The 24,452-nt window shown below is 40.3% G+C and overlaps 1 protein-coding gene across 6 annotated transcripts in view; it reads left to right on the top strand.

Annotated features, from left to right (window-relative positions):
* The window catches only part of STK33 (serine/threonine kinase 33), an 89,086-nt gene that overhangs the window by 54,029 nt on the left and 10,605 nt on the right, over nucleotides 1-24,452 (top strand). For all 6 annotated transcript variants that reach the window (XM_067540748.1, XM_067540743.1, XM_067540744.1 and 3 more), the window contains exons 3-11: nucleotides 454-570; nucleotides 2,286-2,399; nucleotides 8,416-8,520; nucleotides 9,517-9,655; nucleotides 10,752-10,840; nucleotides 12,459-12,543; nucleotides 16,067-16,142; nucleotides 21,046-21,158; nucleotides 21,433-21,518. In XM_067540748.1, coding sequence (XP_067396849.1) covers nucleotides 454-570; nucleotides 2,286-2,399; nucleotides 8,416-8,520; nucleotides 9,517-9,655; nucleotides 10,752-10,840; nucleotides 12,459-12,543; nucleotides 16,067-16,142; nucleotides 21,046-21,158; nucleotides 21,433-21,518 — 924 coding nt within the window. The remainder of the gene's footprint in view (nucleotides 1-453; nucleotides 571-2,285; nucleotides 2,400-8,415; nucleotides 8,521-9,516; nucleotides 9,656-10,751; nucleotides 10,841-12,458; nucleotides 12,544-16,066; nucleotides 16,143-21,045; nucleotides 21,159-21,432; nucleotides 21,519-24,452) is intronic.

Raw genomic sequence — 24,452 nt, 5'->3', positions numbered from 1 at the left:
CCTGATAAACTATTTTCGTGTTATTAAACGTGGTTGTTGTGATCAAGTTTTTCAGCCACTTTCTGTCCAGGTAAGCCCCTCTATAAGCAGGTACAAGTCTGCTGACTTTAATGGAATAATTCCATTTACACTAAGGCAGAATATAGCCCATTGAATATAAGCAATAGAGATCTGCAAAAGACAAAAGTTATTCTTGGTCTTTACATAATTCTTTATAGATATTTTTGCCATCTTCAACTTATTGAATATTAATCTTAGGTTATGTGGAATCCAGTAATTGATTTTAAATGAACATTTTATCAGTCTTGTCCATCTTTTTAAACCTTTACATACTGTGATATAGTGCATATATATCTTACATTAGTTGGTGTACTGAAATATCTGAAACAATCTAAGGATTTTTAAAATAGTGAATTCTAGTTTAATTTAATGTTTCATATTTTTTATATAAAGATGCCAAAATCAGAGCTTATAGAATCTTATAGAAAAGTGCTGACCCAGTCAATTCGCAGCAGTAGTGCAGAATGCAAAGTTCCTCACACACGAATAGATGATGGAGCTGCGATTCAGGTATGTAGCCACTTTTATCAATAATAATATCCTTTCGAACTTTTAGGTTTAACTGTTATGCATCAGCAGATAGAGACATTTAGCTTTGTTTGTATAACATTTAATGGTTTCTTGGAATCTGAGCTTCCCTTTTTTCCCCAGCAGAACAATTTGATCTTTCAGCACCTTCTTCCTAAAATGGATTGCAGCTGTTTTTCATCCAAAGGACCCTGAGTCATGATTGTCTGTCTTAAGGCTTCTGTTCACTATATTTAGCTAACCGGGAGCCAGACTCCAATATTCAGGAGTCCAGATCTTTTCTCTGCTATCCTAGTACAGCCCTGAGACCTTTTGAAAAGGCAAATGCCAAAAAGTCATTCTCTTCCTGTTTAAATGAGAGGATAACACTTTTTTTAACAAGTACCAAAATAAAAGGTATTTTCTGAATCCCATTTCTGCTATTTTCTGAATCCTGTTCTTATTGCTCATTTATCTCAGATCTAAAAGAAGAAAACAGCTAGTGAGACATCTTATATCATTCAAAATGCTTGGTTAATTAATATTTATTTTTCTTCGTGAATGTTGCTTCAGAGGTGCAGAAAACAGTGCTTTGAAATGACCTGCTGTGTGTGGTTGGAAGTGCAGCATTTCATTTGCAGTCCATCCTGTGTCTCAGGAAATTAAATTGTTAGAGCAATGAAATGACTCTTAACTGAAAGAACATTCCTACCTCCACCTGATCCTCCCCTTCCACCCCCCCATGAAAAAGAACACAGACTCAAATAAACAGTTCATTGACCGAGGCTATATGCCAATGCAGATATATTAACCAAAAGTTCCATGTGTATGTATGCTGAGAAGTCAGTTAAGATTTCACTACAGACATTTGATGTTCTTCCTTGTATTTGTTTTTGTTGCTTTCTGGAAATGTGCTGAAATTAACATAACAGGATCTTCATACATTAGAAATACCTTGTCTTAGAAATTATATCTTTGGAGTAAAAGAGAACTGGAGCACTAACCCAGTACTTTCCTTTGCTGGTCACCTTTAAAGGTACTCAGCTTTTGTTTAAAATAAAAAATGTTTAAGATCTCAAATCATTAAGAATCTGATCCAATCCCCATTGAAATCAGTTGAAAGGCTGCCAGCGATTGAATAGGCATTTAATCACAGCCTAACATATGTATTTACAAATCATGGATACACAGGAAACTTAAATTTGCATCTTGTCAGGTAGTGTAAGTATAGGAGAATTGTGATTTATATATACTTTGTTTTGCAGCATATCTGAATGCTGCTGTTCTAAGGCTAAACTACCATTGGAGTACTTGGAGTCTTGCCTGTCTTAGGTCTGCATAATGTTTATGTTTTAACCTACATTATCTATTATTCATTTGAAACTGTGGCCAGCACCCTAATATGTGGGATAATAAGTAGTCAGATGATGAAAAAAAAATTCTTTATTGATTTGTCCACAGATTTTCAAATGGAGAATTCATACTTAGATCTACATTACTCATCACAGGTCTAACATCTTATATCAACTACCATTGAAGATTGGAAAAAGTGTTCTCTTAAAAATGAATGTAACTTGTTATGCATGGACAGGGCTAATCATCTCCTGTTAAAGAGATCTTTTAAATGTTCTAACCCATATACTTTAAGCAACGATAACTATATTTTGCCACCAAAGATTTTAAAACAAAATCTCTTTTTCTGATCTCTGTTTCCTTAGCAAATCTATTATTTTGGAAGGAAACTAGGACAAGGCAGCTTTGGGGTGGTAATTGAAGTAAAACACAAGGAAACCGGCAAAAAATGGGCAATCAAAAAAGTGAACAGGGAAAAGGTAAATATTGTGTAGATCTGTGATTTATTTTAAACCTTTCTTACTTTTCCTTGAACTTTTGATTTTCTATCCAATCTGTATCTGCAATATCTTTGTGCATCCCCTCAGTATCTTTGTGCATTCAAAACTCCTATTGCAATCAATGCATGTATTACTCTCATTGTTTAGATGATATTCTCACTATCTCTTTCTTGTACATCCTTGTAGCAGAAAGTATGAGTCACATCAAGTTTTAAATATTAAAAGTGTAATATAAAAATGCAATTTTGGTTACATGAAGTCACAAGTGGAAAAAAAGTTTGCCGGATCAGACCCTTAGTTATCCAGATCTGTTCAGAGAACATCAGATATTAAGTGAATATCATTTAAAGTTTATTTCTTTTTTGCTAAAGAATTTTTAAAATCCTAAATAAAACAAAATATTGGCTTAACTGATTTTAATGATAATTTACATTCACAAAACTATGTGAACATAATCTGATATATTACATACCAAATTTCAGTCAGCAACAGACTTTTTATGGTTGAATGATAGAACTTGAAGAAGTACAGTACTGTTAAAACTTTAATATTATTAGCCCCTGTTATTTTGGTAAGTGACAGGCTATCATCTGATCCAGATTAAGACCCTGTCTACACTTACCTCCGGGATTCAGCGGCAGTCGACAGGAGTTACGCAAGCTACGCAAAAAACTTGTGTAACTCCCATCGACTTCTGGGCTCCTCTTCTGCGCGCCGTCTTCACTGCACTGCACATCGATGCAGCGCTACGCCACTTGCGAAGGTGCTCTTAGTATGTCGATTTCTGGATTGACTGAGCGGGTCTGCACTGACCGCTCAGTCGATCCAGAGAAATCGATCTGACGGCGGCGACTTTGCCACCGTCACTGTAGCGGTAGCCTTACAGTTATTGTCGTGTTACTGCTTATAGTTTTACGATGATCAAATTGCTAAACTGACAATGATAACTTCTCCTTAATTAAGTTACTGCAAATAAGTTAGGAAAATACGGTTCTTATAATCACTTCTTATCATATGACAAGAATAGTAAGCTTGGGTCTGATCATATATGAATGGGAGACCTCCAAGACGAGTAGGTTGTACTCTTCCATACAAGTTGGTAGTAAGCCAAAGCCCAGTGTGATGTTAAGAGGTGGAGTTTTGTCTGTTAGTTTCTAATGAACAAGACAAAAATCATTTGCGTTCATTTGAGATCCCCATGCACATGTTCACAGGATTAGGGGTGTTAGCTCCAGTGAGCTGGCCAGCTTCCAACTTGAGTAATTACATTTTGTTTATCTGCATTCCCCTGATATTCTTCTTCATTTTCTGTCTTGAATGTTTGTGTAGCGTTGCTGTGTGTGTTAAACAGTGGTCATGTTCTTTCCGTGTTAGGTAAAGTAGTTCCTTTTTATGTCTCTCACATGTGTGTATTCACATTTTTTCCATCTTAGGAAAAGTAATTACTATTTTCTTTCTCACATGCACACAATTTTGTGAAGTGCTTTGGAATCATTTATTATGGAAAGACAGTCTATAAATGTCTTTAGTATTAATTGAAAAAGATAATCTATAGTGGTAACAACCCCTAAGTACAATAGGAGTTATTTTGTAACTCTTTTTCTAAATGTAAGACCTGGTTTTTTTAAAATATATTCTATAAGATTTTTTAAAATAGAAATTGCAGTTGTGGAATATATATGGTGATATAATGAATACTGTCATGTTCTACTTCGAGTGATTTTCATATCCATTCCAATATAGGTGAGTGCACGCACTGTGCACTGGGTCCTGGAACTTTTTTCCTCTTAGCAGACCCCGTAGGGTCGGCTTAGGCGCCCCCTGGAGTACCGCGCTCATGCCACGGTATATGAGGTACCGCCGACCCTGTGGGCCCTCAGTTCCTTCTTTCCGCCCGTGACGGTTGCTGGAACATCTTGCCTCTTGCCTTTTAGCAAGTAGCATTCCCTTTACGGACTATAATCGTTGTTAAATAGTTTGAGTAGTTAGAGTTAAGTGTTTAAGTGTAGATAGTTAGAATTAGAATAAAAGCGCCCTTAGGGGCTTAGGGCCGGGCCATGCCCGGCTCTCCTGGTTTTAAATCCTGGGCTGCTTGCGGCAAACCTCTGCCTGTAAGCAACCCCACGATCGCTGCCTTAAATGCCTGGGGGAGCAGCATCATTGGGACAAATGTAAAATTTGCAAAGCCTTCAAGCCACGGACTCAAAAAGAACGAGATATCCGGCTGAAGGCTATTTTGATGGAGGCAGCACTCCACCTGGACTCTGCACTGGCGCGTTCCCCCGCGGCACCGAGCGTCTCCTCAGTGCGGAACACTCCACCGGCACTGGAGTTGACCCGTCGCCACCAGTCTCCATTGCCCAAGAAACCTGCGCCAGAGCTCCCCCGCACTGCCTGCGCGGCCGGGGTCGAGCCAGGAGATGCACCAGCTACAGCCCATTGAGTCTACTCCGGTGCCTGCATCTCCATGCAGGGAGCCTCCCCCGACTCCTGGGGGTGGGGGAGTGCCCTTGCAAGGACAGTCGACCCCCGAGGCGTTCCACGCGGCACGCGCCTTAATGGCCATGCCTACGTCTCCGTCCACCCCTCGGCCAAGGGTGCAGGGACTGGTGTCCCAGGGTAAACCCGCGCTGGGTGCCTCAGGTGGATGGTCAAAACCCCCGTCAGGGGCGAAGTCTCCCTCCAGATGGCCGAAGAGGGTAGAGCGTGGCGGCTCTCCTCACAGCTCCGACTACGAGTCGTCGAGCTCCTCCTCCCTGTGGCACCGAGGACAGTCCGTGGCACCGGAGGCATTGCATTCGAGGCGACGTTGCTCCAAGTCCGCCTCACGCAGTGCGCGCAGCTCCCGCACCCCAGCACCGAGCCCTTCGCCACCACGGCTCCGGTCCTGATCCCTGGTGTGGAGTCCGGCGTGGATCCCGGTGCCGAAGGACCCAGCACCGACAATACAGGCCACCTCAACACGTCGCTGATCGCGGTCCTTCGAGTTGGGCTTGGCACCGAGGCGGCATGGATGGCACTGCTCCCGGTCCCCTGGATCCAGGAGATTGGTATGCCGCCCTTGACTTGAAGGATGCGTACTTTCATATTTCCATCCTTCCCAGCCACAGGCGCTTCCTCAGGTTTATGGTAGCTGGCTGCCATTACCAATTCTCGGCCCTGCCCTTTGGCCTCTCGTCTGCCCCCAGGTCTTCATGAAGTGCATGGCGGTAGTGGCGACCCACATGTGCCCCAGGGGGTGCAGATCTTCCCCTATCTGGACGACTGGCTGATCAGGGGCAGGGGCAGACCCAGGGCCCACGTTCGGAACAGCCTATCCCTCACCTATGCAACATGCACCAGACTGGGGCTGCTCATAAACGAGCAGAAGTCCACTCTCACCCCAGTCCAGTGCATAGACTTCATCGGGGCCACTCTGCATGCTACCTGGGCCAGAGCCGTCCTCCCACAGCCTCGGTTTGAGGCGATGGCCACGATAATTGCCCAACTACACAGGTGCCTCATGATGACAGCCAGGCACTGCCTGCAGCTATTGGGGCACATGGCGGCCTGTACATATGCGGTGAGACTGGCTCGCCTCAAACTCAGGCCTCTCCAGGCGTGGTTAGCCTCGGTGTATGCACCAGCCAGGCACTCCTTGAATAGGGTGGTCACAGTTCCCCCACAGGTCCTGGCCTCCCTGAACTGGTGGAGGACTCCTGGGGAGGTGTTGAGAGGGGTTCCTTTCCGGGATCTAGCCCCATCGGTCACCCCAATTACGGACGCTTCGGACGTGGGGTGGGGGACCCATATCAGCACCGACCTGAGCACCCAGGGGCTCTGGTCGGAGGAGGAGAAGAGCCTCCACATCAACGTCCGGGAGATCAGGGCAGTCCAGTTGGCCTGCAAGGCGTTCCTCAGATTCCTGAGGGGCAGGATGGTGCAGGTCCTCACGGACAATACAGCGGCCATGTTCTATAGGAACAGGCAGGGGGGAGCGCGCTCCTCAGCCCTTTGCCAGGAGGCTGTTCGACTTTGGGACTTTGCGGTGAGGCACGACTTTCATATATCTCCCTCTCGCCTCCTGGGGGTCAGGAACGACGAGGCGGACCGCCTCAGCAGGTCGTTTCTACCCTGCCACGACTGGTCACTACACCCAGAGGTGATAACTTTTCTCTTCTGCAAGTGGGGTGTTCCCCAACTGGACCTGTTTGCATCATCCTGAAACAGGAAGTGCCCGAGGTTCTGCTCGCTCTGGGGTCGCGAGCCAGGCTCCATCTCCAACACGTTCCTCGTAGACTGGATGGGGACTCTCATTTATGCATTTCCCCCCATTCTGCTCCTGCCCAAGGTCCTCTTGAAAATCAAGAGGGACAAAGTGGACGTGATTCTGATCACCCCAGCCTAGCCGAGACAGCATTGGTTCAGTATGCTGCTGGACCTGTCGATCGCCCCGCCCGTGGAGCTCCCGAGGCGTTACGACCTGCTCTCCCAGAACCAAGGTCGCCTGCTGTACCCGGACCTGGACTCCCTCCACCTGACGGCCTGGAGGCTCTGTGGGTGATGGAGGGGGAGAGAGCCTGCTTGGAGCAGGTCCAAAAGATTCTGCTGTGCAGCAGAAAACCTTCCACTCAGGTCGTGTACCGGGCCAAGTGGAAACGGTTTACCTGTTGGGCAGAGTCCCGGGGCATCCCACCGAGCTGCTCGCCTACATAGGCGATCCTGGAGTATCTGCTCCACCTGAAGCTCCAGGGTTTAGCGCTGGCCTCCCTGAAAGTACACCTGGCGGCCATCTCAGCCTTCCACCAGCCGCTGGAAGGGAGGTCCTTATTTTCTCACCCTATGTCAGTCAGGTTCTTCAAAGGGGTGGAGAGGCTGTACCTGCAGGTCCATGACTCGGTGCCTCCCTGGGATCTGAACCTGGTCCTCGCCAGACTAATGGGACCTCCCTTCGAGCCCATGGCTACATGCCCACTGCTTGTCCTCTCATGGAAGGTAGCCTTCCTGGTGGCCATTACCTCAGCTAGGAGGTTCTCTGAGATAAGAGCTTTAACCTCGGAGCCCCCGTACACCGTCTTTTATAAAGACAAGGTGCGGTTGAGACCCCGTCCAGCCTTCCTGCCTAAGATGGTCTCCCAGTTCCATTATAATCAGGATATCTTCCTCCCCGTGTTTTTTCCAAAACCGCACGGGTCGGCAGAGGAGCAGCGATGGCACTCGCTGGACATGAGACGAGCCCTGGCCTACTACATCGAGAGGACACTGCCATTCCGGAAGTCAACACAGCTGTTTGTGGCAGTGGCAGACCAGATGAGGGGGTCACCTGTCTCCACCCAGTGCATCTCCGCTTGGATCATCACCTGCATCAGGTGCTGCTACGAGCAGGCCAAGGTACCGCTTCCAGGGGCTGTTTCAGCACACTCAGGCAGAGCCCAGGCTTCGTCGGCAGTCTTCCTGTAGAGAGTGCCCCTGCAGGATATCCGCAAAGCAGCTACCTGGTCATCGGTACACACCTTTATGTCCCACTACACCATCATGCAGCAGGCGAGAGAGGAGCCGGGGTTCGGCAGGCCTGTGCTGATGAGAGCAGCTCAGTGATGACTCCTACCCATCTCCAAGGTATGGCTATTTAATCACCTATATTGGAATGGATATGAGCAATCACTCCAAGTAGAAAACAGGGTTACTTACCAGTAACTGTTGTTCTTTGAGATGTGTTGCTCATATCCATTCCACACCCACCCTCCTTCCCCGCTGTCGGAGTTGGCAGAAAGAAGGGACTGAGGGCCCGCAGGGTCGGCAGTGCCTCATATACTGCGACATGAGCTCAGTACTCCAAGGGGCACCTAAGCCGACCCTACGGGGTCTGCTAAGGGGAAAAAAGTTCTGGGAACCAGTGCACGGTGGCGTGTACTCACCTATATTGAAATGAATACGAGGAACACATCTCGAAGAACAATACTTACTGGTAAGTAACCCTGTTTTCTGTAAAATGCATTTTCCATCTATAATTAAGGCTGGAAGCTCTGCTGTGAAGCTACTTGAACGGGAGGTGAGCATCTTAAAAAGAGTGAACCATGAGCATATAATACATTTAGAAGAGGTGTTTGAGACCCCTAAGGTAAGGCTTCATTAATTGCAATACTCTTGAGTGTTATTAATACTTAATGAATGGTACAGAGATCAATAAAAGCCTTCCTTTCTACATTCTGAAGTAATTCCTTTTGCTTTGTGGTAAACACCCCTCTCTTATGGGACATTTCTCCTTACCAATGATAATTAGAAAATTGTGGAGATATTTACATTTTAATTTTTCCTAAGTTCTTTCTAGGTAGTAAATATAAATCCTTCTGCCACAGCTGAAAAGATGACCAAAATCAAAGTTTTTTGTGATATCACATCTCTTTTAAAGGGACTAGCATGTTGGCCCTACTTATTTATGTGCCTGTCTCTAATAGGAGCAGACAATGCTTCTGTTCGGCTAGCATAGACTTGGTTTTAGTTTTTACATATTATCTTCAGTTTGTGAATTTACAGCCCAATCCTTTCTTTTCTTTCAGGATTAGCTAGTTTATAGTCTGCTACTGTCATAGTGAAGTTTATTTTTTGTCTCTTCATGTTTGTTGTAGCACAGTGTGAGGGAGCAGTCCACTCATTGTAGTGTGTTCCTGCCACTTCTTACAGGCAGAAAGCACCCATCCAGAAACTGGCTTTCAGTTTTGGTTTGTCCCAGCTATTTCTGAGAAAATGGAAGAGCAGAACTGGATGGAAGCTTGATTGGAAACTTTTTTTGAGAGTGCTTTAGTGCCGTTTTCTTAGTCACTTACTTTACCAAAGGTCACTCATATAATATGTATCTATAACTTCATTCATAGTCATTGAAGAATACCATGTTGTGTCTTTAGGTTCAGTGATGCTTTTATAAGAGTCTCTTTTTTAAGAAGTTGACAATATGCTGAATGACGAACTCTTAGAACAATCTTTGAAATCCATATTATTTTTTGTAATGCTTTGTTTCTGTTGTACATGTTCTTGAAAATTTGAGAGTTTTAGTGCTCAAAATATTCAATCAGAGATATAAAAGAAAATCACTATTTTGGTTCTTTATTAATGTTAGCGGATGTACCTTGTAATGGAGCTGTGTGAGGATGGAGAACTTAAAGAAATTCTTCACAAGAAAGGACACTTTACAGAGAAGGAGACAAGGCACATAATTCAGAGCCTTGCATCAGCAATAGCATATCTTCACAAAAAAGGCAAGAGTGTTCATTACTTGCATTTTATTCTTTGGCTCTGAATGTCAGTTTTTGTTTAAGAGCAACAGTAATCTCTGTTTATATATATTATTTATTTCCTAGTGTATTGGTGTCCATGTGGCCTAGAAGTGAAACATCCTACATTAGTACTTCTCCCCCCCCCATTTAAACTGTTAACATTTCCTTTTACTTCTTTGTTCCTGCACCATATAATAACATTAATTTCTTCTTCTTAAGTCTCAACCATTTTGCATTACAGCATTAACTTATTCCAGCAGCTAAGTAAATAGTCTATTACAGCAGCGAGAAAGAAGCAAGTGTGGAATGCTCTAGATATTCCTTAATTGTCTGTCCTTTACTTAGTGGTATGCAGTCAACATCAGCATTTTAATTCACCCCAGAGAAGCATTAAAATCCTGCACAGTCCATAACAGAGTTAACCAATTCAGCCAGAAAACTAGAATTCAGTGTGTCCAGTTATTTTTCCCTATATTGTAGGAGTATGAAGATTTGTATTTTGAATAACACAGAAAATTTTATTCATCTCTATATTTTGGAATTAGTTGGAGGAATTAGCAAGCTCCTCTTTTCTCCCACTCAGACATATGATTCCTTGTCTGTGGAATGGCCCCTTCTTTAAGGCAAGTATGGCTTTGGTCTTCTCTCTCTTTTTGGTGGGCAGAGAAAGGGGGAAAAACAAAACCTACAGTCCCATCCCCTTTGGTCAGATGGATATGAGAAGAGACTAGATTTATGAAAATATATGCACATTTTGTAAATCGATAATCCACTACTTTTTTCTATAAGATGTTCACAGGTCTGCTACTGTCTAACACAGAGCAATGCAAACTGTTTTTCTTATTGCAGATCATCAGGAAGATGGATCCAAATTTGATCCAGATTTGGAATCTTCATATAAGACTCCTTGGATCAAAGGGCAAATACTCCTTCCTTTTAAATTTTCACTAATGGAAAGCTAAATACTGAAACTGAAACTCAGTTTAATTAGTAATTTCCGTGAGATAAAAACATTTGTCAGAATATTTTGACTACAAGTAATAAATATATTTTTATTTGTTGTTCTTTTTCTTGACAGATATTGTTCATAGAGATCTAAAACTGGAAAACATTTTAGTTAAAAGCAGTGAAACTGATGAAGAAAATGAAATGAAATTAAATATAAAGGTAAGACTAGAAATTGTAGCAACTCTTTGCTTTAAGCAATGGTTTGGATATCCAGGTATCAAAGTCAAGCTCCCAATAATGCCTATTTGTAGCTTTTGAATAGAGTCACTACATTGTGTTGTTAAGAACACAAAGAAATCTGCCCAACCTAATGCAGATACTATTATACTATTGAAAGAATAATTTTGGAAGCTATGTTCCAATGCTGAAAGAGACTTTTTTTTGGTCAAATATCAGTGATATACTTTTAAGTCAGTTGAAAAAACCTTAAAGACAGCACACTTTATTAACCTAGATCTACATTAGGATAGTTCCAAACTCTTAGTTACAGTTAGTTGCCAGGAATTCTAAGCTATAATTAATGTTTAAATTATGCCTATTGCCTATTTAATGTAAATGTGTTAGTAATTTAGAAAAAAGCACATCTAGACTAAGCTCTTGATTTATATATAAATGGTATACCATTCTAGGCTTTGTTGGATATTAATAAATATTTACTAGCTAAACCCAATTAATGTATAATTGGTCCTTGATGGCTAATAAATCAGATGATATATCATCTGTTCGTTCACCATTTTAATAGTAGTTGTTATGTGGTGTTATAACCTTGTGTGCTGGGATCCTACTCTGAGGTCTGGACCAGGTCAGCGGAACATTGCCCCCAGAACTGCCTGCAATAATTATTTTTCCACCCCCTGCCTTTTTTCATTAAAGAGCTAGCCTGTGAGGTGAAGGGACCCACCAGTGACTTAACAAGCAGGCACAAACAACACATCCTGCACTGCACTCAGTATAAGTAAAGCAGAGTGCAGTGGAACCAAGCTGCTGACCAGCCAAGCGACTGCTTCTGAAGAGCCTTCACCTTCTTTTCTCTAGTTTGAGCAGCTGAAGCATACTTTCAACACCCCCTCTCCCCTGCTTCTGCATTCTCCCTTTCAGCTTTCCTACTGCTGTACAGGGAGCACATAGTCAGTATGGGGAGTGGGCCACATGGGAGCATGATCTAGTCACTGCTAGAGTAAGGAGTTTTTCTTCTGGCAGCAGTCCAAACCCTCAGTTGGTTCTGTGAACAGCTGTCTGATTTGCCAGAAGTTTGGTTTTGCTTCACTTGATCTTCCTTCCTGACTTCTGGCCTTTTCCCTCCTTGCCCCCACCATGGACTGTATTTGATTATTGCCTCCAATATCTGTAGTAGATTTCATGTGAGCCTCCTAGCTTGCCCTATCAACAAAGAAAGCAAAATGATTAACAGGGATTTATGCATTGTCTTTGGTATATTCCTTTTTGGTGAGCTCTTGGTCTAAGATTATTTTGAATATCAGGAAAAACCTTTTAAATATCTTATGCTTAGATTGTGGAACAAGTTGCCCAGCAAGGCAGTTATGGAACAAACATTAGCAGTGTTTGATACAAGGTAAAGTACATATACAGAAGGAATGCGGCAGAGTCCTTCCTGCTTGACGTAGGAGGTTTGATGAGATGATTTGAGAGATCCAGTTAAACTCCATTATCTCTGACTACAACAGTTTTGCTACAAACAGTGAACTCTTAAGCTGAACAGAAAAACTTCAGCTTCATTTCAATATGGATAGTTTCACTACTGTGTTGTTTCCTGTAGGTGACTGATTTTGGCTTAGCTGTACAGAAAGCAGGTGGTAGTGAAAGCATGTTTCAGTCTACGTGTGGGACTCCTACCTACATGGGTAAGTTCAGGACTTCATACAATTTATGAATGTTTATTTATACACATTACATGAAGAAATGCAGTTAATAACTCTCCACGTTCTTTCTTGCTCACAAATAGCCATGGAAAGAGAGGTGCCTATTTCTAAGCTCTTTTTGTCAGGAGCTTCCCCCTTCTCTTATTGGAATTGCCATGCCAGATCAGGCCAATGATCTGCCTGATATCCTGTCTCTGACAGTAATCTGTACCATATGCTTCAGAGGGAGGTGCAAGTAACTATAATTAAGGTGAAGATTTTGTCACAGTGATTTTTAGTCAAAGTCAGGGACATGTCACAGGCAATAAACAAAAATCACAAGCCTGTGACCTGTCCCTGACTTTGACTAAAAATAACTATGACAAAATGGGGCTGACTGGGCGATGAGAGCCCGAGCCCTGCTAGCTGCGGCTGACAGCTCCTGGACTGCCATTGCTTGTGGCAGCTTATAGCTGTGGGATCGCAGCTGGGAGCTCAGGGTCTGTGAGGTCCCTGCTGCCCTGTGGGGCCGGTGATTCAGAGATGCGGGGGCCCCCCATGGCAGCAGGAAACTCCAGGTCCCCTCGCCGACCACAGTGGCTGGGAGCTGTGGGGTCCCTCCCTTGCCTGTAGCGACTGTGAGATGCGGGGGCCGCCCCTTCCGACCCGTAGCAGCTGGGAGCTATGACTCATCCAGGCCCGCCTGCAATGGCTCAGAGCTCCTGGTCCTCCTGCCACCCATGGCGACTGACAGCTCTGGCCCTGCCACCCCAGTTTGAAGCAGAAAATGTCATGAAGGTCTCTGGAAGTCATGGAATCAGTGACCTCCATGACATAATCTTATCCTTAACTATAATGAATAATAGTAATAATAGTGGAGACGTTTCTTTCTAGCCCTTGGCAGTTAGGGACCAGCTTATGTCATGAGGATTTATATTCCTTAAAAACTTCATATCCTGTCTTGTGTAAACATAGACGTTCACATGTAAATTTTAATCCGTTTTTTAAATCCTACTAAACTCTTGGCCTCTCCTGTGGCAGTGGATTTCACAGACTAGAAATGCATTGTGTTGAATTTTTGCTCCCAGTATAATAAAGGATAACATAGCTATTGTATACTAACAGAGTGTATGACGGATGTTTGGTCAGATGTCCTTCCTCTTTCCAGTCTGCCAGAGAGCAGGCTAGAAAGGTATTAGGTCTTGCAAAGAGCACTCACATTGTGGATCTAAGGGAAAGAGGCATCGACCATCCACCCACCCCCCCAAAAAGCAGAATCCCAACCCTTATTCTGGCCTTCAGTATGCTCACTACTTGTTACTAAATAAAGGCCCTAACTAGAAACAGGAAGCTTGTACTTGTGCGTCTCAAATTTCACACACATCTACCTCCCCCAACCTCCCTCAGATAAAAAGAGAGGACTTGGAGACCCCAGTCTTCCTAAACTTTGCAAAGGGAAAAAGAGGTACAGAGGGGTTAAGCCCCGAAGCTAAGTCTACATTTAAACTGCTACCACAATACAGCTGCAGCACTGAAGCAGCTTCTTTGGCTGTAGTTAGTCTATCTCCTAAGAGGTGATAGCTAGGTCAACGGAAGAATTCTTCTGCCGACCTAGCGCTGTCTACACTGGGACTTAGGTCAGCTTAACTCTGTTGATCAAGGTATAAATTTTTCACACCCCTGAGTGATGTAACTGGGTTGACTTACCTTTTAAATGTAGACCTGGCCTAATATTGCTTTACGTAAAACCACTCATATGGCAGTTCCTATTTCTGATGGTGACCGATATTTGATGCTTTGAAAGAAATATTGAAGTGGATAATTATGGATAATCTGACCATGTGTCAAATTTGTTAAAATTCCCCTGCTCCCTCCCAAGTCAGTTAGTGGATGGTTTATTGACCTTCTAAACGTTTTTGTTTTTTTTTAATCTTGTGTAATGTGGATGTCCTCATCATACAATATCTAATTCTGTTTCAAATCTTACTAAGCTCTTTGCTTCCATAATACATTCAGGCAATGAGTTTCACAGGTTGGTTGGCTGACTATGTATGTTTAACAAAGTAAAAATAGATCTCCATCTGAGGAAAATCATGAAGAATAAAACTGTAGTGCCACAGGCATTTCAGCCTACAAAAATCGGTATCTCAAAATATTTTTTAAAAGGAGGGTTCTGTGCAGGATGAAATCACTTTGTGATCAGTAGCAAACCTTTACAGCTAAATTACAAATAGCTGTTCTTTCTATTCAGTGTGTGTAACAAGTACAAGATAAGCACTTAAAAATGCTTTGGGCCATGACTTCTGATGGTCATTCCATTGCTTTTATTGGAGTTACACCAAGAAGAATCTGGCTCTATATATTTTATTATTTTGGAGATATGAGAGTACGAATCTCCCAGCTGTAACACTTGGCAATGTAATCATCTTTTTCCCCTGCATTTAATAGAATAGATTAATGCTTGTATAAAATGTTCTTAAAAGATAATAAATTTGCTAATGTCTTACGGATGAGATGATCTTTTGATTTATGTTTTTTGATAAATTTGGCAAATACTAACACTGGAAATGCTCCTTTGCAAATCTTTGTGTACCAGTTGTGATATTATGTATCATTCTGTAGCTTGATATCTTCAAAGCTAGAGTCTAATACTTTGAAAAAGGAGACTTTAAATAGCAACAGAATGTTAAATAGTATATTAAAATGTTATTGAGGTTGAGACAGTTAATCAGACTTTGTTGAGATAGTGGGACAACACCTGCTAAAACAGCTAGTGTCAATTTGCTCCAGTGCTGCAGAGGCTGGGGTACTGATGCATGAAGTATTTAGCTTTTTCTTTCTCTCTGGGGCAAAACATGCCATCTTCAAGTCTTGCAGTGAACTCATGATCTTCAGGCCCACGATGTAATAGATAAAGGACCACCAATTTGACCCCAAAGCAGCACTTTTTAAAACATATGAATATATCAACATAAAAATGATTAGTGAATAGATATAGTGTATGCATTTTGTAATCTAGGACCTATAGAAATAAAGCCATTTGAATATTCAAAAACATTTTTATTTTCAGGAGTATTGTTAACTTTTAAAAAATTGTGTACTATGTAAGAATAACAACATGTGCTACCCAAAGTCTTTATGTCCTATGAAGAAAAAGTAAATATTCTTATATAATATACTTATTTTTCAGAAAGGAAACATGTTTATGCGGTGATACGCAGTAACTTAAATCAGTATTTTATAAATAATGTTTTAACAATTTACGACTTGAAAAACAATACCACATTTAGTCACACAACTAATGTCACAGTGTCACCATCCTGTAAGCAGCTAAATGATAAAAGTGAGGACATTGCAACATGAATTGTTAAGGCCTGTACATTATTCATTTAAACATCTGCTGTTGGTTCCTTTTTTCATAGGGGAATAAATTATACCACATCAGCATATTCTTTATGCTTTGTGTTTAAGCATTTAAAAGTAACTTTTTCTATTATTAATATTATTTTTTCTGCTTGGTTGGTAGCTCCAGAAGTTATCAGTGCCCATGACTATAGCCAACAGTGTGACATTTGGAGCATAGGCGTCATTATGTACATGCTGTAAGTAGTTTGTAAAATTCATATAAAATCTACTGTCCCTTTGTAATAAAACTGCTTATGAATTTTCATTAAAATAAAAAGTAAACTTGTGTGCAAAGAGGTTATAGACTGTTATCTCAAAATCTCCAATCTATATGAAATATATTACAAATGCATGTCCTAAATTTTGAAGAATACACATTTAGTTATGAACCAGTTTATAGTCCTGAAATAACATCTGATTACAGAAACATTGCATTGTAATTCTAAAAAATTAAACTAAGGATTTAGGTGTTGTCTTTTTAACATGCTGGCTTGAGGTATGCCTGGGAAATTGGCTATTGACTTGCAAATTGTAGGGCAAAGCCTCAAATGGAATTCACAGCCCAAGGAAAAAGGCTGAATACTCAGGGAAATGTGCATGGGGGTAGGGCTTAGAGCTTGTCTAAAAGGTGCTGCAATGCGAACTAGAGAGGTGTGAATTGTAGAATTCTCTAACATGTCACGCTGTAACAGCCTTGTGTAGATCCTGTTAGTATGAACCAGAAGGTGTCTAGTTCATGTTAACGTAGTCCTATCTGAAACATGACTACATCAATGCGAATTAGGTATCTTTTAGATTGCGTCAGTACAGTCTGCAAAGGATAGTCAGAGTGTAACAACTTAGGGTGTTCTACGGTTCATACCCCTGTGGTTCACACTGCAGCACCTTGTCTCCTTTTCTCCAGTTTATAATAGCTGGCAGGCAGTTATGGTGTGTGTGGGTTGCAGAGTCTCGCTGCAGGTTGTCTGTCCTCATATAGCAGTAATGATGAATTTCCACTTCATTCTGGATCTTACATGTCTGTCTGAAAAGATGCTGGATTTGACTCTTTGTGATTTACATTGATAGCTATCAAAGCATGCTGTTGTAGGATGGAAAAATCAATCCTTATATTTACAGGACTGTATGCATGTCTTTCATAAAGCTTCTCATAATATAGCAGCATTACCATGCCTAGACTGTAGTACGTTCATTGTTACCAAATTATGAGATGTTATTTCTCAGAGAGATAAGTGTCTCAAAATTGGTTGTTAGCTGAAAAATCATGAGCATATCCCAGTTATTAAAAACAAATTACAGCAAAAATACTTACAGCAGTGCCCTGCATAATACAATCTATAGAGAATGAAAAGTGAGAATAAGATAATGTAAAGGTCACATACTTACAGAGGCCCTTTTTGGTTTAATATTTACATATTCTTAATTTTTCTCTTGATCTCATTCTCTTCTTAGCTGCCCTCTCCTCGTTTATGGTTTTAATGCATTGATTTTATTTAAAGCTTTGCTTCCTTCTGTTTGATCAACTGGTGTACTTTCTATCCCAAGACTTTTCTACTTCTCTTGAATGCAGTCTGAGCCTTTTATGACCTAGCCTTTGTACATATACACACATGTTCACACACAGACACACATGCAATTCATATTCTCATACTTTCCCCTTTTTGGATTTTTGTATCTTTCTCCATACATTAGTTCCTCCGTTCTTGGGTTTTTTATTTTATTATTATTTTTTTTAAAAACTTTGTAACTATCCCACCTTTCTTTTTGTTTTCAGCATACTGAAGGCTTCATTGTAGTTTTACTACCTGTATTCTTATTGTTATTTCTAGTGTGCATAGTGTTATGTGAACGTTTTTTATGGTCATGTAGCATCAGTTTTATGATCTGACTTTATGGTATTAATGTTGGCATGGCAGCAGTTATAGTTGCACAACTCAGTACAATAGAATATATTACATAAAATGGGCATTTAGAAATTGGGTGATTCGATTGGCTAATAAGAATTCTGAGCTGTCTGCAATCAGCACAATTCACTGCTCAGAACTTGTAAAATTCAGAGCAGTGAATTGTGTTGATAGCAGTCACAGCTCAGAACTTCTGACCTTATTCCTTAATTAGCAATATAAATATTTTAAATTAGCATTTTATAATCGCAACTGTGTCAGAACAATGGAGCATTAATTCACACCTAGTTGTGTTGACAGCACAAGATGGAATATACTGTAGGTGAGTTAATAGAATCCATTTCACACTTCTTTTTATTGCTTAATTTGAAAATAATATTAGAGGAAGCAATAGGATATTCTTCTGTTTTAAACTCTCTTTTTGCAAGTGGCCCCTCCCTTGCTCTCAGCATCATGACGTAAGTGTCTGGTTCTCCCTTAATGGATTTAAAGAAGCTATTACAACTATTACTGCCACTATCACAACTTTGATCCTTCTAGGCTACTGTTAATGCTTCCCTTTTAATTTGCTAGCTGCCAAGGATCTTGCAGCACTGCAGATGATGTGCTCCATCCTGACACCAAGTGTATTATTGCCACAACAGGCTTGATCTCTACTTATCTGAGGGGCATAAGGTGACTCATGAAGTCAGTTTTCATGAATGATAATGCACAGGACTGCCTCTGCATAATGGGACAGTGCCAGCATGATGCATTTTTATATATAATTTAAGTGGAGATGTACTTTCAACTTTCCATTTCATTTCTCTTTTAACGTGTAGTAATAGAATCATAAACAATAGTAATCAATGAAAAGAGTCCATTAAAGTGCCTAAGTATGCTAGCCCATTGATCAATAAAGGAATCTTGTTGCTCAGTACACTGAGTGTTTGCCTAAATCCTGTTGTATACTGGGAAGGGTGAAGAGTTTCTTTCCTATGTGCAATCAGCACTGCCAAATTTCTCTGTAGCAGTTCAGAGAGTGCTAATAGAGACAGCTATCTAACATTTCCACATAGATAAGGCTTTTACCTAAGGAGGCAAATCTAGGCTCTCCTTGCCACTGGCTGATGCTTACATTGCTCCTATCAGCAACAAGTAGCTGACAACTGATGGGGGACACAAACTTCCTCACTGTCCAGTACTTACAATATCACAGAGTAACATGAAGCCAGGTTTAAAATTCTCTTTTCTTGAATTTGAGTTCCATGTGAATAAGTTCTGTGAGAAAAAAATAGTGAAGGATAAAAGAGAACAGAGTTGTTTTTGTTAAAATGATTTTGAGATTCAAGCTTTGGGGGACGAAAAAGTGCTAAAATATTAATTTTATATTTTACCTTAACAAAATTAAAAATTAAAACAAAGTAAAAGAAATCCCAGAATAATAATTCTATACTTTGATATAAAATGACAGACATCCTTCACTAGGAGATGCCAACTACATTTTCAGTAGCTACTTCTGTGTTTTGAGAATAGAACTAAAAACTTAATTTGTGGCAAATAATTTATTTGATCAATTTAGGCTTTATTTCTGTTTCCAATAGTCCATGAGCAGAATTTAGTCACTATTTGAAATTATTTGCCATGTAATTCTTTGTCTATGGATTGTTCACAATCAACTTATGAATATTTGATATTTGAAATTTAATTTCTGTTGGTTGGTTTTTATTGAAAACATAGGTCATATGTTTCTGCTCTCTGATTTGATTAGCATTTCAGCAGATTCTAGTTTCCTTTGTGAATACTTTGCGTTTAAAAAGCCAAAATTTACTTTTCATGAATATTATGTAGTGATCACTTGGAATTTGGTGTTTTTCTCAACATTTCTGCCGGTAAACTATAATGTTCAAAGAAACAAACACAAACAGGGCAAGAACATAGGCAAAGGAAATTCATGGATTTAATATTTGCACAAATGTTTTCATAGGTATTCACCCAGCTTTGTTTTGCATGTGTTTCTTTTCTTTCCATGTTAGTCAGCATACAATTAATATAAGGGGAAAAATACAATATAGTAATACTGTATTCTATTATTTCCTTTAAGTGTAAACTGAATTGGCAGACATGAAGTCCAACACCATATATTGCAGTCATTTGTTCTAATGCTGTACTAATAAGAAAGTTGTTATATAATTTATTTGATACAGAGAAATACCACACACACACAGAGGTACCTCCTAGATATTTTTGTGACACTTTTGTAGATTTGTTTTCTTAATCACTTTTCTGTTGACACATTAGTTTACATTATGCTACATCTGGCAATCTCCACATTATGTAGCTAAATAAAGTTTAGAGAGGTGACTACATACAGTAAATGTCAAATTTAAAAAGATCAAAGTTACTTAATTTCCTGTAGTGGTCTTTCCTGAAAATTCACTTTGTTCAAAGGACATCATGAGTTTCCATGTTTGTCTCTGAATGGCTTATGTCAATTTTTTTCAATTTGCAAATTAAAAAAAAATGTTTTAACTGCTAGTGCCACAAACTCAAGTCTGGGCTCTGAGAACTGAACTCTTTCTAACTCATGCATTTCTTAGACTAGGGACTTTTGGAGGCTGCGACTGTGCTTCCACTATTTGAACAACCCCAAGCAAAATAATTTAGTAGGTTTAAAGGTCTGAATGGACCATGATAATCATCTAGTCTGACCTCCTGCATAGCATAGACCACAGAATATCATCCAATAATTCCCAATTGAGCCCAATGACTTGTGGTTGAACTAGAGCATATCTCTTGATTTGAAGACTTCAACTGATAAAGAATCTATCATGCCTTGGTCAATTGTTTCCATAACTTGCTATACTCATTATTAAAAATTTGCACCTTATTTCCAGTTTGAATTTTTCTAGTTTCAACTTCCAGCCATTGGCTCTTGTTACATCTTTGTCAGGTTAAAAATCTGTGAAATATTAGTTATCTTCTCTCTGTATGGTACCTAGAGACTGTGATTAAGTCACCTCTTAACCTTCTCTTTGCTAAGTCCTTTAATCTCTCCTACTTAAGCATACTTTTCAGATATTGAACCATTCTTGTAGTTCCCTTCTGAACTGTCTTCAGTCATACTGGTGTGTTTTATCCTAATGCTTTTGTGTACCTGTTTGTTCCATCAGTGTAAAAGGTAAGAATCTGTTAATTGACCTAACTTTTATTATAGATTATGTGGTGACCCACCTTTTATAGCAAACTCAGAAGAAAAGCTTTTTGAACTAATAAAGAAAGGAGAACTGCATTTTAATAATCCAATGTGGCAAACAGTTAGCGAGGCTGGTAAGTACCCAACTATATGACAAAACAAACACCAATAATGCAACAATGAACTCAGTAAACAATTACAGTATTTTGGACTCTTTTACTACCATTAAATAATGTATTTTTTATAAAATTGAGGCTAAGAAAAAAATTCACTTAAATGATTTTATAAACTAACTTTGCCTCATAAGTAAAATATTCTCTGCTGAATTAAAGCATGCTGACATTTGGGAGATGTGTTGGGTTTATTATAATTAACAAAAATGAGATTTATCCAAGTGTCTTTTTATAGCTAACAATGTACTGCAGCTTCTTCTGAGAGTAGATCCTGCGCACCGAATCACAGCTAATGAATTACTTGATAACCTGTGGATAACAGTAAGTTTTGAGTTTGGTTTTGGTTTTGTTTTTTTTTAATTTTCCCTTCTTATGTGTTTACTAATTGAATGTTGACCTTCCAGCTATGGATACTGTATCACCTCTGTCCTTTCCACTCAGTAAACAGACATATCCTCCTCTTTGGGTCTGATCCAAAGCCAAAGTCTGAAGTCAATAGGAGTTTATCCATTGACTTAAGCTTTTGATAAGGTACTTAATCTCTTATCAGGGCCTGAGACTGCATTTCTTACCTAGGCTAACTTATGTTTACTTCAAAGGGTATTTTGTCTCCATAAGGAAGTAGAGGATCAGGTCCTAACTAATTAAATCTCAAACATTCCTGCAATGTAGGTCAATATTATTATACCTGTTTTTCAGATGGGCAGATTGAGCCACTAAGAAATTGTGACTTTTCCTAGGCAAGTGAGTTATAGAGCCAGGAAGAAAACCTAGGAGTTCTAAACCTATTGTCTTAAGTTCTGTAACTACTGCACTAGGATGCAGAACATCTAAACCAGTGGTTCTTAACCATTCCAAACTACTGTACCCCTGAAGCCTGAGTCCCACCCCCACGGGGCTGAGGCATGTAACTTAGTTTCATGGCGCCCCTGTGGCTCCAGGCAATTGCCTTTCTTGCCACCCCCAATACTAGCTCTGCACTTGCGACCCCTCTAAAACCCCAGGTTGAGAAACACTGATCTAAACTATTAGAATATTAAATACTCAGGTGGTTATCAAAAAACATTCGTCCCATTCTGCAGCTCATCGGAAGGTAAGGCTGAGGTGAGGGGATAGAGATGGGGAGATATCTGCCCCTATAGCAACAAAGTAGGAGTGGTAGCCATCCTTAATTGCTCTTGCAGTAGGGCTCAATGCTAAGAGGACACAGAGGCATTTGCAACTCAAGGGTCATTGTCTCTGTAGTGGAGGTAAAATCTCCTCCACATCACTCAGAATAAGCCACCTCCTTCAGCCGCAACAGAGCCATTCCAGCAGCAATGAACATGGCCCTGCTCCACCTCTAGCTAAGCAGGGGGATCTCAGCTTCTGTCATGTCATAAGTTTTTGTCTTAAAGTTTCAGTGAATTCTTGGGGCTGGGCACTCTGACACTCCCTCAGTGATCTGTGAAATGTGATGACACCTGATATACCAAGAGAACCTCCCTGTTCTGTGCGTCAGTAAACTGTAGACCTGGAAATCTGCTTTCTTTGTTGGTTTGTGACTTACCAAACTGTACATTAGTTGGAGTTCTAATGTAAACCAAATATAAGAGCTACAGAATTCAAATAGAACATGCTCCTAATTCATAATAAACCTTTCTTTCTTTTCATACTATAAATTTCCTGAACACTTGACTAACTTTACTGTTTTTCTTCATTTTAAAAGTAAATAGTAGAACAATATTTCACAGATTTTAGCTATGCATTTGCCACAAACAGAGACCTGTGTAAGTTATTTTTATATTTACTGGTAGAGAATTATGTGTCCAACATCTACAAATTTTTGTTTCAGCACAGGGCAATAACCCAGATTCTCTGTCAAGTCTGGATTTTTATAGATAATAGGATGGATTTTTAGCCCAAGATCATATTGGTTTCTACTATCTCAGACCCTGACAACAACCCAGCAGCAGAAAGTCCACTGGTGAGGAGAGTATAGCTCCAGAAGGCATCTATAGCCCTTACTTTGTCAAGGACGAGTGTACTGAAAAGTGGAGACCAAGAGATGTGCTGATTTAGTAGAACCCTATAGGACTACCCAGGGATGGGACAAGGTTCCAATCATAATGTAAAGCTGTTCCTTCATGACAAAACTCTCTGGAGCAAGTAGTGCTGCAGATAGCAATCTCTCTCTCTCTCCTACCACCACTCTTACAAGTTAAGCTGTGGGAACGCAAAACTGAGCTCTAAGAAAATATCCACGTTAACTGACTCTGTTTAAAAAATGGGTGCATTTAACATGGCTGCTTCCTTAAATGAAGATGGGACTTCTGTTGAGTAGATGCATATCTCTGTTCAGACCTGAGTCCTGCAGCTGTTTTTAATTAGTAAACTGTTTAGTTCATTTGCCCCACACATTTGCGGCTCTGATATTGTGGTGTTAGAAGAGGAGTAGTTAAATATTTTTCAGTTTCCCATAAGAAACTCACTAGATTTGCTGAGGAGTGTAGGGTGAGGAAGTGACTTTCAGTGAGAAGTGATACGACTTATGAGTTGTCTTCAGTGTTCCTTAAGATGTCTGAGGGACCTGTAGCTTCAGTTTAACTTCAGTGGGAGTTGTAGATGCTCAGTACCATTGTAAATCAGGCCACTAGTTTCTGCTTCGTGCTTGTGCTTTGATAGCTTTTTTGATGTTTGCAGTGTCTAGATGGGTAACATGAAAGTGCAATATCATGTAGAGATTTGTAATGCGTAAAAAAAAAAAATTAACTCCTCAGTGCCAAGTGACATACGAGCTCCTGCATAAAAGTGAATGCATTTGGCATTACTATCTCCCACCAGGAAATCCCACCTGTACCAAAAAGTTATAAAGTCACAGGTTATTCTGCATAACTAGAACTGACATGTCAAAGATAAATGTGGCAAAATTTATTCTAGAAATAACTTTAATACTCAAAATTCAGATTAGAATTACATTGCATGTACAATTAAACCAACAAATCTTAAGTTCAATTTTAGATAGTAATTGCCACGGAGGTGTATATGTTGTCTGTTTCAGACCACATGTAGTTTGCCTGTGGGCTGTGCAAAGGATTGCTGATTTATTATTTACAAATACTCATTAATACAATTTTATTTCTAGTTTTTTATTATTTTTGAGTTTTACACCATTTTGCTACTTTTCCCAGCCCTTTTAACTTTCCCCTTTCATCATCTAAAAAAATATGCAAAAAAGAGACTCAGATAGAGGAATCTTGTTAAGGTCAGATGAAG

The sequence above is a fragment of the Emydura macquarii genome, unplaced genomic scaffold (assembly GCF_026122565.2).
Source record: "Emydura macquarii macquarii isolate MOO-44397 ecotype Brisbane River unplaced genomic scaffold, CSIRO-AGI_Emac_v2 contig_587, whole genome shotgun sequence".
Classification (NCBI taxonomy): domain Eukaryota; kingdom Metazoa; phylum Chordata; order Testudines; family Chelidae; genus Emydura; species Emydura macquarii.
Note: the sequence above shows the minus strand (reverse complement) of the source record. Positions and strands in the feature narration are given on the sequence as shown.